At 45.9% G+C, this 18,852-nt stretch overlaps 1 protein-coding gene across 2 annotated transcripts in view; it reads right to left on the bottom strand.

The window, feature by feature from the left end:
* Window positions 1–18,852, bottom strand: part of TBC1D17 (TBC1 domain family member 17) — a 125,023-nt gene that overhangs the window by 51,567 nt on the left and 54,604 nt on the right. For both annotated transcript variants that reach the window (XM_040327529.1, XM_040327530.1), the window contains exon 6: window positions 8,754–8,865. In XM_040327529.1, the coding sequence (XP_040183463.1) occupies window positions 8,754–8,865 (112 nt within the window). The remainder of the gene's footprint in view (window positions 1–8,753; window positions 8,866–18,852) is intronic.

Here is an 18,852-nt window from a genome sequence, read left to right as displayed (position 1 = left end):
CCGCCTTCGGGCGCAATGCAAACAGCCGATTAGCTTCCGCCCGTATAATCACTATGGGCGCTGGGCAGGAGCATTGTTGTTTGCATCGTAGCTGTTACTTCCGGGTTTTGTGGAATAGACAAACCGGAAGTGATGTCACTTCGGCAGATCAGTTCTTTGCATGGCCCGAGCGGAGCTGAAAGCAAGGTAAGAAGACAGAGAGAGCCACACTTACCATGCTAAGATAGTTTGTCCTTGCTAGATCGACCCCACATCCCACTCTGATCACCAATGACTGTCTGTGCAGTTTTCTGTACAATAGTCCTCCGGCTCCAGACTGTCCACTCCTGATTCAGTGTCAGTGATGTATTTAGTATTATTTGTGCAAGGCAAGGGGTGCGTGCATGTTCCTGACCTGTATAACCAACACATGCTTCTTGGGCCAACTCTCAGCAGGCTGGTGCTGTGCAATGCATTCACCTGATCTCCCCAGGAAAGGATGGAGAACTACAAATACCAGCATGTTATTGTATATGGCTCCAAGGTGGATGGGTGTCCAGGTGTTTTCCTAGCACTGCAGGGACTTGTAGTCCCATACATGGGAGATTGCATAAACCAGACTCCTAGCAGAAGATGAAGAGCTACAAGTCCCAGCATAGGGCTCCAAGTAAATAAGTGGTCATGCGATGCTGGGACTTGTAGTCCCTTACCTGGAGAACTACAAATCCCAGCAGGCTGGTGTGCAATGTATGATCCTGATCTCCCCAGGAGAGGGTGGAGAACTACAAGTCCCAGCAAGAAATAGTATAGGGCTCCAACATAGATGGATACACATGTGATGCTGGGACTTGTAGTCCCAAACATGGGATATAGCATGAACCTGCAGAACCTAGCAGAGGATGAAGAACTACAAGTCCCAGCAGGTTATAGCATATTGCTCCAAAGTGGCAGAGTTTCCATGCGATGCTGGGACTTGTAGTCCCTTGCCTAAGAGAATTGCATGAACCAGAGTCTTAGGAGGGAGAGAATGGAGAACTACAAATCTCAGGTTAACCTGATCTCTCCAGGAGAGGGTGGAGAACTACAAGTCCGGGCAGGTTATAGTATAGGGCTCCAAGGAGGATGGGTGCCCGTGCGATGCTGGGACTTGTAGTCCCATAATTGGGAATTGCATGCACCAGATTTCTATGATGCTAGTATTGTAGTCCCACACATACATAGGGAACTAAATCACCCGGGGACCTAGCAGATTGTAACTTAAAACTCGAAGGATGATGAGTGGTCATGGCTTTTTTTTTTCAATGCTGGGACTTGTAGTAGTGTTGTAAGAAGAAGAGGCTGTTGTCTGGAGGAGCGTGCCTGTCTGCCCTGCCACCCTGTGCTGGTCTGAGGGGGGGTGATTGCTGTGTCCACCACCCCCCTGCCATGTGTATAGTGTAGCACTGTAGCTGACCTGATTGGGGGGGGGGGGGGGGTTGCAGAATGCAGATATGTGTTATATACAGGTTGCAGATATGTGCGATTTACAGGTTGCAGAAGGCAGATATGTGCGATTTACAGAGTGTAGAATGCAGATTTGTGCGATTTACAGGGTGCAGAAATGTGCGATCTACAGGTTGTAGAATGCAGATATATGTGATTTACTAAAAAAAAATTCATTTGTTGGCACGATCTGTAAGGCTGCGCTATATACCATGATCTGTGATTCTGGGGCTGTATACTCCTGACACTGAGTGGAATAAGGGGAAGGAGTGGGTGGATTCTAAAGGGGTGTGGCTTATGAGAAGTGGGAGGGGCCAAACATGGAGGGACGGGGTCTTGCGCCCCCTCATCCTAAATCTTCACCAGCCGCCACTGATGAATATTAGGATGATGGTACATTTCCAATTTATTTGTATCCTCAAATGTTAGAGGTTAAATCTATCTACGTGATTCTTGTCAAGCCTGCCTTGCCTACACACGATTGTGAAAAAAATGCTCGAGCAAAGCGCGGCGACGTACAATGGCACTATAAAGGGGAAGTTCCATTCGAATGGCACCACCCTTTGGGCTGAATATGCAAAATTCCCTTCTCATAACTTGCTTCTGAGCATGCGTGTTTTTCCCCCGTCGTTAAAGCGTACACACGACCGTTTTTTTCACGACAAAAAAAACGACGACGTGAAAAAAAAAAATAGAGCAGGCTCTAAATTTTTAATGCCCATTTTTCTTGTCGAGAAAAATGCTCTGGAGCCTACACACGTCCATTTTTAACGATCAATTTAAAAAAAGTTATTTTTCCCGTCGTGAAAAACGGCTATGGCGCTCTATGTTATGCATCTCTTCTTGTAACTGAAAATCTCAATAACTATTTTTCAAAAAAAATAAATAAAAAAAAAATGGAAATCTGTAGGCAATATAGACAACTATGGTCTGTCTTAAAGAAATCAGATACATTTCATACACATCGGCCTAAACTGAGGAAAAAAAAGGATTTTTGTACTCACCGTAAAATCCATTTCTCTGAGTTCATAGACGGACACAGCCTTCATTGACCTTAGGGTTATGCTTCTTCCTACCAGGAGATTTAGGCAGAATTCTACAGCACTTAAGGTGTTAAAAACTTTCCTTCATGCCGCTCCTCCCAGGGGGCGTGGCTCCCCCAGGCATAAACCACACCCTGCTCTAGCAGCTTCAGTTCTTAACAAGCAGTACAAACCAAGGAGGGGTGGGTGCTGTGTCCGTCTATGAACTCAGAGAAATGGATTTTACGGTGAGTACAAAAATCCTTTTTTCTCTTTCGTTCATAGACGGACACAGCCTTCATTGACCTTAGGGACGTCCCCAAGCAGTGTCAAAAAATTCGAGGGGTGGGAAAAATAACACAGCAAAAACAGGTTACACCCCAAACAAAACCGGAGTTACTCAACGGAGGAACCCCAACATTAAACTGCCGCCTGTAACACATGCGGTCGAAGGAGGCATCATAAGATGCACACACATCCACCTTGTAAGACTAAGAAAAAGTGTGGAATGACGACCAGGTCGCTGCCATACACCCCTGTAACACAGAGGCATGATGCCAGAAAGCCCAAGAGGCCCCAATCGCCCTGGTCGAATGCGCCGTAACCCAAAAGGGAGGCGCCCGCCCCTTCAGGGCATAGGCCTGAAGCACAATCCGTCGGATCCACCCCGGAAAAAAGGTGGCCGACGAGACTACCAGGCCCCCTGGTAGAAACAGCCAGCGACACGAACAGTGAGACCGACTTCCGGAACGGAATCGTAGCAGATAAGTACATACATAGGGCCCGAATCACATCCAGAGGATGTAAAGTGGCCACCTCCCTCCATTTCGGCCAAGGACATAAGGATGGAAGAACAATGTCCACACCAACGTGAAAAGCCGAAACGACCTTGGGGAGAAAAGACGGCTGCGCCGCAACACCACCCCATCCTTATGGATGACCAAGTAGGGAGCCTTGCAAGACAAGGCCGCCAGTTCAGACAAACACTCGTCTGATCGAGGCAATTGCTACCAGAAAAAATCACAGTGGAAATGCCCACGACGAGCCATGGCCACGTGACAACGCAGACCTTCCTGGGCTGGAACCCAGAGTCAAATGCATGAAGGGCAGGCACTCCAGCACTGAGCTAAACCTGCTCCCTTCTCGTGACAGTCAACAAAAAACCTCCCGAATGTCCACAAAGGGAGCATCCAGAAGAACCAAAAGGACTAATACAAGTCCCATGGGAGTAGTGGAGGGGCCATATGCCAGACCCCCAGAACAGACGTACGCACCAAGGAGTGCGACGCCAAGACTCATTGAAAGTAACAGCCAGAGCAGAAAACTGACTCCCAACTGTACGTAAGGCGAGAGCCTGATCCACTCCCCGCTGTAAAAAACAGCAGAATCCTGCACACCACGTACGTACGTACGTACGTACGTACGTACGTACGTACGTACGTACGTACGTGGGTGCCATTTCATCTCCTCACCAGAGATGCAGGCCCTCCACGTATGATGTAAATCCTACGTGAGGTAGACTACCGTGCCGGCAGCACGGTAGAGACCACCGAGCCCAATAGGCCTCGGGCATTCAGCCCCAGGCTCTCAACAGCCACGTCGCTAAGCCAGTGGCTGAAAAAAACAGGGTGGAAGCGCTGTCACAGCCGGGCCAGTATCGCGACGAGCACCCCGGTGAAAACCTGTGGTGTCGACCCAAGTCGAGCGGGAGGGCCACAAAAAGAAAAAATGGTCCACCCTGACCGCAAAGCCCAGAATCCCTGGTGCTTGGAGCATATGGGAACATGCAGGTACGCGTTCATGACATCCAAGGACGCCAGAAAAAATCCCCATCCTGAAATTTTGTATTTTACAAAAAACAAACGAGGGCCCTGAGGCCCAGGATTGGACGGACCCCGTCCACCATGGGGACTACAAACAGATCAGAGTATTACCCCTGAGACCGTTCCATCGAGGGAACTGGCACCATCACTCCCCCGATCAGAAGATCCTGGACAGAGCCAACCGGTGAACCGGAGGAAGCCAGGGGATGGAGGGAAAAAATCTGTTAGGTAGCCAAGAGAGTAAATCTATCTTGCACCGCGAGAAAACAACTTCGCAAGGCCAACGGTCGGAAAGAAGAGGCCTCAACCGAGCCGCAAAGTCACAAAGCCAGCCCCCCCCCCGACGCGGGTGGGGGCAGACCTACATGCGGAGGCAGTACTGTCCGCAGGCCCGTAAGGCACGAGGTGCCAGGCGCGTCACAGCCCCGCAGCGGGGGCCTTAGCACCCTGCAGACATACCCACCATGCTGGGCGCACGAACCGCTCGGGAGAGGAGGGCACTCGCCGACGGCAAGGCTCCTTGCCCTTCCTAGCAGAGGAAGCAGCGTGCTCTCACCACCCGTGGCATCCCTAGGGGTGTCAACCCGGGAGGCCCAAAAAGCCGCCCACCCTTAAAGGGGTGAGTCCACCAAGGACCCTTTGAGGATCGGTCCGAAGACCAGCATGTAAGCCACACGAGGCGGCGCAAACACCCCCACACAGGCGGAGGCCCTGGAAAGCAAGGGAAGCGCATCCAGGACTGACTGACAGACGAACTACAGACCCCGAACCAAACGTTCAGCTAGGTCCTTACAGGGCTCAGCAGCATCTTGTGCCCCCAGCTCCTGCAGCAGGAGCTACGCCCCTCTAGTCCGAGTCTGTGACACCAGAGACCGAGTCAAGACCGGTCTCAGCGGGGTCCCCACAGGCAGGAGCCCCTTCCACGGGCAACGTGGCGGCTTTGCTCCATCCGGACACTGGAGGGTCCACAGGAGGAGAGACCCACCTACCTACAAAGGGGTCACAAAGCATTCAGGGACTGCAAAAAAAAAAAAAATATATATATATATATATATATATATATATATATATATATATATATATATATATATATATATATATATATATATATATATATATACTGCGGTGTAACATAAAAAGTCCAAATAAGGAACACAGATGCAGTGCGCTGCGGTTTGCGGAACCCAAAAGGGACCGGTACATCTGGTACCTCCGCCAAAACCACAAACCGTCTAGTTACTGAGCTATAAGCTCCAACCGCAGAAAATAAGAGCTCCAATAAATTCCTTGGTCGCGTGGGTTTTTAGCCCGCAGCCACTGACACCACAGAACCAGAGCCAGACGCAATAGCCGGGCATGGTCTAATGTCAGCGGCATCCCCCGAAGCAGGCTCAGGGAGGGGGCGCTTTTTTACCCCCCAACCAGGCACTAGCTGCTTCAGAAACAACACTCCCTCAACAGAAGTGGCAGGGGGAGGGGCATCAAGGGTTAACTCAGGCCTTAGTGGGGAGGATAGTACCTAGTACAGGCTCCAGGGCATCCCACCACCGAGTTACCCAAACTGCAAAGCAGAGAACCACCCACGGTCACCTCCCGGCTGTTCCAGCTCTATTCTGAGCATGAGGGCCCCCAGGGAACTCACCACCCCGCCTGGTGCATCGCGCTGAGAGGAGCCTGATGATGTGCTGAGAAGCCGGCTGCGCTGCTGACAGTCCCCACGGAGAGATTCGCGGTCTCTCCGAGCGCTAAAACGGCCACACGAGGCCAAACGAAAATGAAAGATGGCCGCCGTAATGCAAAAAAAACGCCAAGGACCACAAGAAAATGGCCGCCGAGATATACAAGGCGCGACTACGGCAAAATGTTTTTTTGTTTTTTTTTTTAAAAGAAGAGACACCGCCAGCAGCCACAGCAGCACAGTAAAACAGCACACAAGTCCCGCAGAGAACACTACAGCCCCCTGCAGTGAACACACACAGCCCCAGCTAACACACAGGCCCCGGTGATAATAAAGAGACCCCAGAAAAAAAAAACCTCACAGCCGCTACCCAAAATGGAAGGAAGGAAGGAGAGGAATAAGGGAGAGAGGAAAGCAGGGCGAACCCTCAGTCGACCTACCCTGGGCAAATTCCAGCCAGACCACCTACCTGAGTAAGGGGTCACTACTTACCTGTCCTGCGACCACCGGCTGGAGGTATCCCAGACAGAACCAACGTCCGCTAAACGGCATGGCTGTCGGCCAGACACACTGTGACAAGGCCATAAAAGACAGGTCATATGTGTGCCCTAGAACCGAAGTTCCCCGGCCGCCCCTGGAGCAACGGGGCCTGTCGTGGACGTCCCAAAGCTGAGCTAAGGGCCGGCACACGCTCGAAGGCCGAACCTGGGGGGACTACAAGGGCCGAGGACCCAGCCTGTCACCCAGTCGGCTGTTGATAGAAGAATCGCAGGATTCAAAAATGCAGGAACAAAATAATAAAAAGCGAGAAAAGTCGCAAGAAAAATTGCAAAAAAAACTCGAGTCCAGGACTCCAGAGAGAGCCTGACTCTCCTGTCGGTTAGGCAGAAACAAACTGAAGCTGCTAGAGCAGGGTGTGGGTTATGCCTGGGGAGCCACGCCCCCTGGGAGGAGCGGCATGAAGGAAAGTTTTTAACACCTTAAGTGCTGTAGAATTCTGCCTAAATCTCCTGGTAGGAAGAAGCATAACCCTAAGGTCAATGAAGGCTGTGTCCGTCTATGAACGAAAGAGAAATATTTTTTTTTTTAAACACTTAACGCCCGCCGCACGACTATTTACGTCCGCAAAATGGCACGGACAGGCAGATGGGCGTATATATACATCCTTGCCTTTCCGCGGGTCGGGGGCGGCTTACCTCGGGGAGCGATCTGGGACGACGGCGCGGCTATTCGTTTATAGCCGCTCCGTCGCGATCGCTCCCCGGAGCTGAAGAACGGGGAGAGCCGTATGTAAACACGGCCTTCCCCGTGTTTCACTGTGGCGGCGCATCGATCGTGTCATCCCCTTTATAGGGGAGACACAATCGATGACATCAGACCTACAGCCACACCCCCCTACAGTTGTAAACACACACGTTCAGCGCCCCCTGTGGTTAACTCCCAAACTGCAACTGTCATTTTCACAATAAAGAATGCAATTTAAATGCATTTTTTGCTGTGAAAATGACAATGGTCCCAAAAATGTGTCAAAATTGTCCGAAGTGTCTGCCATAATGTTGCAGTCACGAAAAAAATCGCTGATCGCCGCCATTAGTAGTAAAAAAAAAATAATTAATAAAAAATGCAATAAAAATATCCCCTATTTTGTAAAAGCTATAAATTTTGCGCAAACCAATCGATAAACGCTTATTGCGATTTTTTTTACCAAAAATAGGTAGAAGAATACGTATCGGCCTAAACTGAGGAAAAAAAAAAATGTATATATGTTTTTGGGGGATATTTATTACAGCAAAAAGTAATAAATATTGCATTTTTTTTCAAAATTGTCGCTCTATTTTTGTTTATAGCGCAAAAAATAAAAACCGCAGAGGTGATCAAATACCACCAAAAGAAAGCTCTATTTGTGGGTAAAAAAGGACGCCAATTTTGTTTGGGAGCCACGTCGCACGACCGCGCAATTGTCTGTTAAAGCGACGCAGTGCCGAATCGCAAAACCTGGCCTGGGCATTTAGCAACAAAATGGTCCGGGGCTTAAGTGGTTAAAGAAAACAAATGTTTTAGTCAACGAAATTAACACTGGTACACACAGGTGTTCATTATGAAGAAACAGATCTGTTGCTGCAGTATGGAGACTGCCTATCTCAGTGATGGCGAACCTTGGCACCCCAGTTGTTTTGGAACTACATTTCCCATGATGCTCACCTACACAGCAGAGTGCATGAGCATCATGGGAAATGTAGTTCCAAAACATCTGGGGTGCCAAGGTTCGCCATCACTGGGCCCTATCTCAACTAAAACTTAGACAGCACGGATACAGATACTGGGGTGCAGCTGTGCATGGTAACCAATCAGCTTGTAACGTCAGCTTGTTCAATTAAGCTGTGACTATAAAGTTACGTTCACAGAACGCGGGTTTGAAATCAGCTGAACTCGCACGATTTTAAAACCGCATTTCAGTGCGAGTTCGGGGGCGATTTTAAAGAAATCTGTGCGGGTTCATGCGCAAGTGTCTATTGAAATTGCCCCCGAAGTCCCAAAAAGTTGTGCAGGAACTACTTGTGGCGCCATAAAGTCGGCGTCGCTCTGATTGGGACAGTGCCGTCGCCGGCAATAGGTTGCGATTTTTGGCATGCAATTTGACAATCAAATCGCGCCGATGTGAAAGGGGGCTTAAACCTAGAAGCCGATTTGTTACCATGCAAAGCTGCACCACATTTTAGTAAATCTCCCTTATAATTTTTAAAAGGTATATAAAAGGTCACTGCTTACAGACACCAGGTCAGAGGAACCGTCATCAAACATCTGAAGCTCATCGAAAGAGTGGGACAGAGCATGAGAGTCATGGGGATAGACCAAGAAAAGACGGGAATCCCTTGGAGAACTGTAGGAATAGAATACAATATAATTAAAGAACATAATGTACTGTCAATCCTTTCTGCAAGATGACTTAAAGAGGAACTGCAGTCTGCTGACATAATTTGTAATTAAAACATCTTTGCCATTCTGAAGCTTCCCTCCAACCACTTTGCATATTATTTTATATATACTGTGATTCTGTACTTGCCAAATATGCTGCAGATATCTCCCTCCACTGAGTCTGTCTGCAGCCATTTTAACTGTGGGCAGCTGAAGCTGCTGCCTGTTCACTTCCTGGATTTACACAGACACACGCCTCCAGCTCTGAAAATCTCATTGGCCCTCTTATGACTCATCCCCCCTCCCTTCCTGGCAAACTCTCACAAGAGTAAGAAAAAGAGCTGTGCATGATGTCAAAAGCCTAGGCTTTTTTACCAGACAAGAAACAGGAAGTGGGCTGTATAATGTTTTACTATCCAAAGTTAAAACAACAAGTCCTTAGTCTGCTTGTCTTCAGCAAACTGTTTTCTGTCTTTATTGTGCATTATCTTTAAAAGAGGCTTCCTTCTGGGTACGACGGCCATGCAGACTAATTTGATGCAGCGTGCGGCGTATGGTCTGAGTACTGACAGGCTGACCCCCCACCCCTTCAACCTCTGCAGCAATGCTGGCAGCACTCATACTTCTATTTCCCAAAGACAACCTCTGGATATGACTCTGAGCATGTGCACTCAACTTCTTTGGTCGACCATGGCGAGGCCTGTTCTGAGTGGAACCTGTCCTGTTAAACCGCTGTATGATTTTTGTCACTGTGCTGCAGCTCAGCTTCAGGGTCTTGGCAATCTTCTTATAGCCTAGGCCAGTGATGGCGAACCTTGGCACCCCAGAAGTTTTGGAAGTACATTTCCCATGATGCTCAACTACACTGCAGAGTGCACTACCATCATGGGAAATGTAGTTCCAAAACACCTGGGGTGCCAAGGTTCGCCATCACTGGCCTAAGCCATCTTTATGTAGAGCAACAATCCTTTTTTTCAGATCCTCAGAGAGTTCTTTGCCATGAGGTGCCATGTTGAACTTCCAGTGACCGGTATGAGAGAGTGAGAGCGAGAGCGATAACACCAAATTTAACACACCTGCTCCCCATTCACACCTGAGACCTTGTAACACCAACGAGTCACATGACACCGGGGAGGGAAAATGGTAATTGGGCCCAATTTGGACATTTTCACTTAGGAGTGTACTCACTTTTGTTGCCAGCAGTTTAGACATTAATGGTTGTGTGTTGGGTTATTTTGTAAATTTACACTTTTATACAAGCTGTACACTCATTAATTTACATTGTGGAAAAGTGTCATTTCTCCAATGTTGTTACATGAAAAGATATAATATAATATTTACAAAGTGTGAGAGATATACTGACTTTTGTGAGATAGGACTGTTATGTCCTCGCTAGCAGTTGTTTTTTTGATGACGCACAGTACACTACTAACTGTCAAAGTCAAAGCCTGACTTATTTTACTTACTGTTTGCTGACTGAAAGAAAACTAATAGTAACCCAACGAAAAAGTACACAACCTTTACAGCCCGGGACAGTATCACAAAACAAGACATTTGACTCATCGCTTTTAGCTTTGTCCTGTTTATGAATCAGGCTCCTAGAGTTTGACCTCATACGATTCCGTCTTCTTAAAGCGACATTAAACCCAAAAGCAAACATTTACAGTGAAACCTTGGATTGCGAGTAACGCTGTTAACGAGCGTTTCGCAATACGAGCACTGTTTTGAAAAAAAAACTTGGTTTGCGAGGCTTGTCTCGTAAAACAAGTAGGATTCAAGCCACAGCGGTGTGCAGAACCGCATTTGACCTAAGGTGGGGGGGGGGGCGCTGGAGATGAGCTGATCGGAGCTGTTCGGAAATGCTCGAAAAAAACTCGGAAATACTCAGGCCTTTCCGAGTGTTTCTGAGGCTCTCGGTCGCCCCCCACCTCCTTGCCGCTCTTACAGTAAAGAACCCTCTACGTAGTTTAAGGTTAAACCTCTTTTCTTTCGTTTTAATGAGTGGCCACGTGTCTTGTTAAATTCCCTTCAATTATTATTATAATTATTAATGGAAGCCTGCTGCTCGGCATTGCACAAGGGAAACAGAAGCTGCTCCTTTCCTGGTACTAAGCTAAAAAAATGTGGCCACTTAAGAAGGAACCAGACACATTTTGATCCATGTATGAGTAGGGTGGTTGTACAGAAGTCAATCTACCAATCGACTTCTGTACAAAAAATTCTGCTCGATCAGCACCCCTGACTTCAGCCCACAGCACCGATCAGTTTAATGTGATTGCAGGGAAGTCTCCTTTCTGTCAGCAAACAAAGGCACTGTGGGAGGATTCCCCCATCAACATCGAGTCATTTTTTTCTGAACAAATAAAAAAGTTAATAATCCATGAGCTTCCTTACACTAGTTTATATACAGTACAGACCAAAAGTTTGGACACACCTTCTCATTCAAAGAGTTTTCTTTATTTTCATGACTATGAAAATTGTAGATTCACACTGAAGGCATCAAAACTAAATATAAAAATAAATAAAATATATTTCATATTCTAGGTTCTTCAAAGTAGCCACCTTTTGCTTTGATTATTGCTTGGCACACTCTTGGCATTCTCTTGATGAGCTTCAAGAGGTAGTCACCTGGCGCAGCACCCCATCACTCTCCTTATTGGTCAAATAGCCCTTACACAGCCTGGAGGTGTGTTTGGGGTCATTGTCCTGTTGAAAAATAAATGATGGTCCAACTAAACGCAAACCGGATGGAATAGCATGCCGCTGCAAGATGCTGTGGTAGCCATGCTGGTTCAGTATGCCTTCAATTTGGAATAAATCGCCAACAGTGTCACCAGCAAAGCACCCCCACACCATCACACCTCCTCCTCCATGCTTCACAGTGGGTACCAGGCATGTAGAGTCCATCCGTTCACCTTTTCTGCGTCGCACAAAGACACGGGGGTTGGAACCGAAGATCTCAAGTTTGGACTCATCAGACCAAAGCACAGATTTCCACTGGTCTAATGTCCATGCCTTGTGTTCTTTAGCCCAAACAAGTCTCTTCTGCTTATAAAAACGAAAAAATTCGCGCTAACCAAAATAATGAAATAAATTAAAAAAGTGATAGTGTAGGTACGTTAATACCGAAGGCAGCAATAAACAGTGTATATACACATAAATAGCATAGAAAAAATAAAAAACTGCGCCAACTCTAATAACCAGCCCGTGATGCTGGAACAATAATCAATTATCAATTATCAATCCCCATTGATAACGTCAGCCTATGACGAAACGCGTCTGGGACGTGCGCTCAGTGACGCCACCGCGCTTTATACGAAACGAGGAAGGGCTCTCGTTGCCGGCCGGCAAATGCTTTTATGTCTGATTGTACATTATTGTAAGTACATTCTTTTTTATCTATTAAAATCCCTCATACGGTATCACACTATTGGTCCATTCTTTCATTCTTGGGTTAACGGGACCACGTGATCCCCCCGAGTGGACAGGCTGTCACTCTGCCTTGGTGGACTCGTTGGATAGCAGGCGCTTCCCCTCTGGAGACACCTTCCCTGGATAAATAGCGATCAGGATCCCAGAGAGAGTGGTGCACCTTATTTATGGCTATTCCCTTTTAGCCATCTGGTAAGAGGCTGTCTGTGTGGTGGTGGCTTCACTGATCAAGTATTACCCTCACCGTGGTGTTATCTGAACTGAAGTGCCAGAATTTTGCTATTCATTTTGGTGCCCTTTGCTTTTATTTGGACATTTTATATGGACTTATTCACTTATTTTGCACATACTTTCATATTGATTATTGTTCCAGCATCACGGGCTGGTTATTAGAGTTGGCGCAGTTTTTTATTTTTTCTATATTATTTTTTCTAAGTCTCTTCTGCTTGTTGCCTTTCTTTAGCAGTGGTTTCCTAGCAGATATTCTACCATGAAGGCCTGATTCACACAGTCTCCTCCTAACAGTTCTAGAGACGTGTCTGCTGCAAAAGGTGGCTACTTTGAAGAACCTAGAATATGAAATATATTTTCAGTTGTTTCACACTTTTTTGTTATGTATAATTCCACATGTGTTAATTCATAGTTTTGATGCCTTCAGTGTGAAATCTACAATTTTCATAGTCATGAAAATAAAACTCTTTTATTGAGAAGGTGTGTCCAAACTTTTGGTCTGTACTGTATATATATTGGTCTTCTGTATATCTTTATTAGACCTTTTGGGTCCTTATAAATAAATGTTGGTATTTTATGTTGATTGAATAAACGTAATGCTTTTTTTTTTGTCTATTTATAGTGACTTTGTACACAAGGTTTATAATAGGCTCCTGAGGAAGCCATGCTGATGGCGAAACATGTAGAGCTTAAAATACCATGTACTATGATCGTATGAATTTTCTTAAATTTTTTATTAAAAAATAAAAATAAATGTATGTTTATTTAATAAAATCTTGTAAATTTTGATTGTTTCAAATGGTTAATTTGGCACCTTAAAACTCCCATTTTCGCACTTTGTTACAGATTAGCAAGGATTGCGACATACCAATACGTTGCCATGCCTGGCTGTGCCACCCGCTAGCAGTAAATGTACTGTTAGGCAGCAAGTGGTTAAAATGGATATTCCTTTTAAATATATATTTTTTATTGTCTGTATAAAAGCACAGGGAAAACCTAGCTGATAAGCGAGGGAGCGGGTCACGTGGATAGGTAAAAGAAAACCGTTCCCTGGGTTGCTTAAGTAACGGATTTTGGTGGCAGCTGCAACAGAGGAAGGGGCACAGATAAGGTCTGGGGGGGGCTCGCTGGAGAGAAACTGTCACTTTTTCCTGCATAGGGAAGGTAACATTGTCTCTTTAAATAAAGTTTGGTCTACAGGTTACTTTTACTCCATTACTCTGATAAGCTCATTGAGAAATACCCGGCCTCCCTAATAGCCTGACTCAGCACTTGTCAGCATCGCGCCAATTCCGGCGGCAGCTGTATTACAAGAAAGTAAGTGAAACTCTAGCAGTTATGACAAGATGAGCCTCATACATAATACATAGGAAAACAAAGAGGCCACTCAATAATTCCTTCAAAGCGGGAATGTCTCTATTAATGGTTATGCTGTCTAGTCATTTCCAGTATTGATGGACCTGAAATTCTGGCCTTTCAATCTGAGCTGTGCTGAAAACACATTCACTGTATCCGAATGCAAAACACAAGCTTGGACGTTTTTCAGAAGGTTAAAGTACGCACGATCATCATTCTCTGGCGCGTTGCGGATAAAATGCAAGAAAATGCCAAATTTTACATTTATGTACTTTCATTTTTTTTCTACAACACATATAAAGCGAAAAGTGAAATTATAAAAAGAGACATATGGGGTTTATTAAAAAAAAAATTAATAATAATTTACTCACCTAGGTGGATGCAGCATCAGTCTCCGGCTGGCTCTGCACTGAGAACTGAGCAACCAAACACCCCTGATCACTCAGTTCTCCCCTCCGCTCTGAACAGAAAACTATGACAGTCAGTCAGTGGCTCTCCGCTCTGCCCCTTTTTTATCCTTAACCACTTAAGACCCGGACCAAAATGCAGTTAAAGGACCAGACTCCTTTTTGCGATTCGGCACTGCGTCGCTTTAACTGACAATTGCGCAGTCGTGCGACGTGGCTTCCAAACAAAATTGGCGTCCTTTTTTTCCCACAAATAGAGCTTTCTTTTGGTGGTATTTGATCACCTCTGCGGTTTTTATTTTTTGCGCTATAAACAAAAATAGAGCGACAATTTTGAAAAAAAATGCAATATTTTTTACTTGTTGCTATAATAAATATCTCCCAAAAATATATATAAAAAAAATATTTTTGTTCCTCAGTTTAGGCCGATACGTATTCTACCTATTTTTGGTAAGAAAAAAAAAAATCGCAATAAGCATTTATCGAAAAATTGGTTTGCGCAAAATTTATAGCGTTTACAAAATAGGGGATAGTTTTATTGCATTTTTATAAATGTTTTTTTTTTACTACTAATGTCGGCGATCAGCGATTTTTTTTTGTGACTGCGACATTATGGCGGACACTTCGGACAATTTTGACACATTTTTGGGAACATTGTCATTTTCACAGCAAAAAAATCTGCATGGTTTACTGTGAAAATGACAATTGCAGTTTGGGAGTTAACCACAGGGGGCGTTGTAGGGGTTGTGTGACCTCATTTGTGTTTCTAACTGTAGGGGGGTGTGGCTGTAGGTGTGACGTCATTGATTGTGTTTCCCTATAAAAGGGAACACACAATCAATGACGGCGCCACAGTGAAGAACCGGGAAGCTGTGTTTACACACAGCTCTCCCCGTTCTTCAGCTCCGGGGACCGATCGCGGGACTCCAGCGGCGATCGAGTCCGCGAGTCCCGCGGCTTGGGCATTATACAATCACGTACAGGTATGTGATTGTGCCCAGCCGTGCCATTCTGCCGACGTATATCGGCGTTAGGCGGACCTTAAGTGGTTAAGGCCCCTTTCACACTGGGGCGTTTTTAATGCGTTCTTCGAGCAAAGCCTCATCTGCAATCCCAATGTGCTGGTAAAGCACCGCTAAGACCCTAACGTTTCAGGGCGTTTTTGCAGTGCCTCAGTGTGAAAGGGTAAGGCGTTTTTACAGCGCTTTCAATTCATTTCAATGTAGAGGGGCGTTTTTGGAGCGTTTTCTTTCAGCGCCCAAAAGCTGCTCCAAAGATGCTGCTTGCAGGACTCAGTGTGAAAGGGTCCATTGAGATGCATGGAGAGCGTTTTATGAGCGTTTTAATAGCGCTATTTTTAACGCTAAAACGATTCAGTGTGAAAGGGGTTGTCAACTCTTATGCCGCGTACACACGATCGGAATTTCCGACAACAAATGTTCGATGTGAGCTTGTTGTCAGAAAATCTGACCGTGTGTATGCTCAATCAGACATTTGCTGTTGGAATTTCTGACAACAAATGTCCGAGAGCTGGTTCTCAAATTTTCCGACAACAAAACTTGTTGTCGGAAATTCCAAGCGTGTACACAATTCCGACACACAAAATTCCACGCATGCTCGGAATCAAGCAGAAGAGCCGCACTGGCTATTGAACTTCATTTTTCTCGGCTTGTCGTACATCTTGTACGTCACCGCGTTCTTGAAGTTCTGTATTTCAGAGAAGATTTGTGTGACCGTGTGTACGCAAGACAAGCTGGAGCCAACATTCCGTCGGAAAAAAAAATGTATGGTTTTGTTGTCGGAATGTCCGATCGTCGGTACGCGGCAGTACAATTCACTTTTTGCTACAGGTAAGCCTATAATAAGGCTTACCTTTAGCTACCCCGGATATCTCCTAAACCTGGAGATATCCCTTGTATCTGCATGTGCCAACGTAATCAGCACATGCGCACTAAAGCAATGGCACGTACGTGGTGTTGCTTCAATGAGTGTGCTGTTACTGGCGGCTCCCGTGAGCATGCGCGGGAGTGACGTCATCACGGCTCCGGCTTTCGGCTTGCAGATCTCATTGAAGTACCAGAGCGCTGTTTAATGTTTCTTCCTGTCAGTGTGTAACTGCTTGCCCATACAAGGTACGAGTAGACGGGTTACACTGACAAGTCTGCAAGAGTCCTGCATGGCACCCACGATTTTCTGATCGCGGGTGCTATGCTTTGCAGGCGTCTAGTAAAAGATGCACATTATTTTACCTGCAAAAAGATGTGCATTTATTATTGTTTTTTACAAAGGTGAACTTATCCTTTAACCACTTCCCTAACCCCATTATCTTCCAGTGCGGCAAGGGTTAATACAACTAATGGGATTTAACAGGTTTTCATCAAAGAGTCCAACTATGCCCAACCTTTATGCCCAACTGCTTCATCCATATAAGCCATACTACACCTTCTATGAATGGAACACAATCTATGAATGGAGGGGGCAGAACTATCATTTATACATGGGTCCTCCATTCAGAGATCCCGTTTCATTTAAAGAAGCTGTAGTAGAGCTCTATGAATGGAGCACCCCGACAGAAGGGGGAAAGCAAATCCAGGGTCTCTCGTTGAGAGGTGGGTGGAGAAGGATTTGGCTGTTGATGGTTCCCGGGTGCCAGCCCTCTGACTCACCAGAGCAGACAAGCTACTGGAGATTGAGTTTGAATAGGCAGGAATGAGTCTCTCGGAGCACAGGATCACTAGAGAATCACAGGCAGGACTGCACATGCTCGCTGAAACAGGGTACGAGCTGGAGGGCACGGGGCCACACCGGAGTGGAAGCAGGCTGCTGTGCACAGAATCACACAAAGCAGGTTAACATGCATTGGAGCCCATAAGGTCAAAGAGAGCAGGCTGTGAGACACACAAAGGTCACTGGAAGCAGGGGCAAGATGGAGAGCACAGGGTCTCACTGCAGCAGGTTGTAGATAGGGGTGCCTGGGATCACTGAAACAAGGAGCTGAATACAGGCTAGATGGACCCAGAGTATACTGGGGATCACTGAAGACACATGTGGTGGGTATAGGCTGGAGAGACGATGAGAACACTGAGGCCTCGTACACACGACCGAACATGTCCGCGGAAACTGGTCCACGGACCAGTTTCCGCGGACATGTTCGGTCCTGTGTAGGGCCGACCGGACATTTTTCCAGCCTAGCGGACAGGTTTCCAGCGGACAAAAGTTTCTTAGCATGTCCGACAGTCAGTACGACTCATCGGACTTGTCCGCTGGCCCGAGAACCCGCGCATGGCGTCGAAGTGATTCGACGCATGCGTGGAAGCATTGAACTTCCGAGTTCGTGCACGTCGCCGCGTCATCGTCGCCTCCATGTCACCGCATATTCTGTCCGTGGGGATTTTGGTCTGATGGTGTGTACACACATTAGACCAAAATCTGCTAGCAGACATGTCCGATGAAAACGGTCCGCGGACCGTTTTCATCAAACATGTCTGATCGTGTGTACAAGGCCTGAAGGTCAAGTAGATCTGAACTCTGGAAGGCCCTGAGAAACACATGAGCAGTCATTTGGGAACACAGGAGGTCCTGCTGCTAGAACATGGATGCATTGCTCGAACGCTGAGCAACACGCACACTAAAACCCTTTAAGGCTGGATTCACACCTAGGAATTTTTAGTGCTTTTTGCATTTTGCAGGTTTGCACTACAGTCCATTTAACATGGTTTCCTATGGAACACATGCTGTAGTGCAAACCTTCAAAATGCAAAAAGCACTAAAAATGCATAGGTCTGAATCCAGCCTTAGACAGAAGACAGCCCCCCCCCCCTTTTTATTTTAGTTTTGGATAGAGGGGAGTGAGATTAGTACACTAGTCAGTTTTTATTGCTGTCTGTACCTCCATTAACCACTTGCTTACTGGGCACATATACCCCCTTCCTGGCAGGCGAAATTTCAGCTTTCGGCACCGTCACGCTTTGAATGACAATTGCGCGGTCGTGCGACGTGGCTCCCAAACAAAACTGACGCTCCATTTGTGGGAAAAAAAAGGACTTTCTTTTGGTGGTATTTGATCACCTGTGCAATTTTTATTTTTTGCGCTATAAACAAAAATAGAGCAACAATTTTGAAAAAAAACACTATTTTTTACTTTTTGCTATAATAAATATCCCATAAAAAAAAAAAAAAAAAAAAAACGTTTTTTTTTCAGTTTAGTTTGATACGTATTCTTCTACATATTTTTGTTAAAAAAAAATCGCAATAAGAGTATAGTAATTTCTTTGCGCAAACATTATAACGCCTACAAAATAGGGGATAGAATTATTACTTTTTTTTTTTTAATTATAATTTTTTTTGCTAGTAATGGCGGTGATCTGCGATTTTTGTCACGACTGCGATATTACGGCAGACACATCGGACACTTTTGACACAGGAATTGTTCTGTAATGCAGAAAATGTACTTTGCCTTAAAAAAAGAAAACTAATATCAGTATAGCTGATATTTATATATATGTATACACACACACACACATAAC

The sequence above is a fragment of the Rana temporaria genome, chromosome 10, assembly GCF_905171775.1.
Source record: "Rana temporaria chromosome 10, aRanTem1.1, whole genome shotgun sequence".
Classification (NCBI taxonomy): Eukaryota; Metazoa; Chordata; class Amphibia; order Anura; family Ranidae; genus Rana; species Rana temporaria.
The sequence above is the reverse complement of the archived record's forward strand: the minus strand, read 5'-3'. Positions and strand labels throughout refer to the sequence as shown.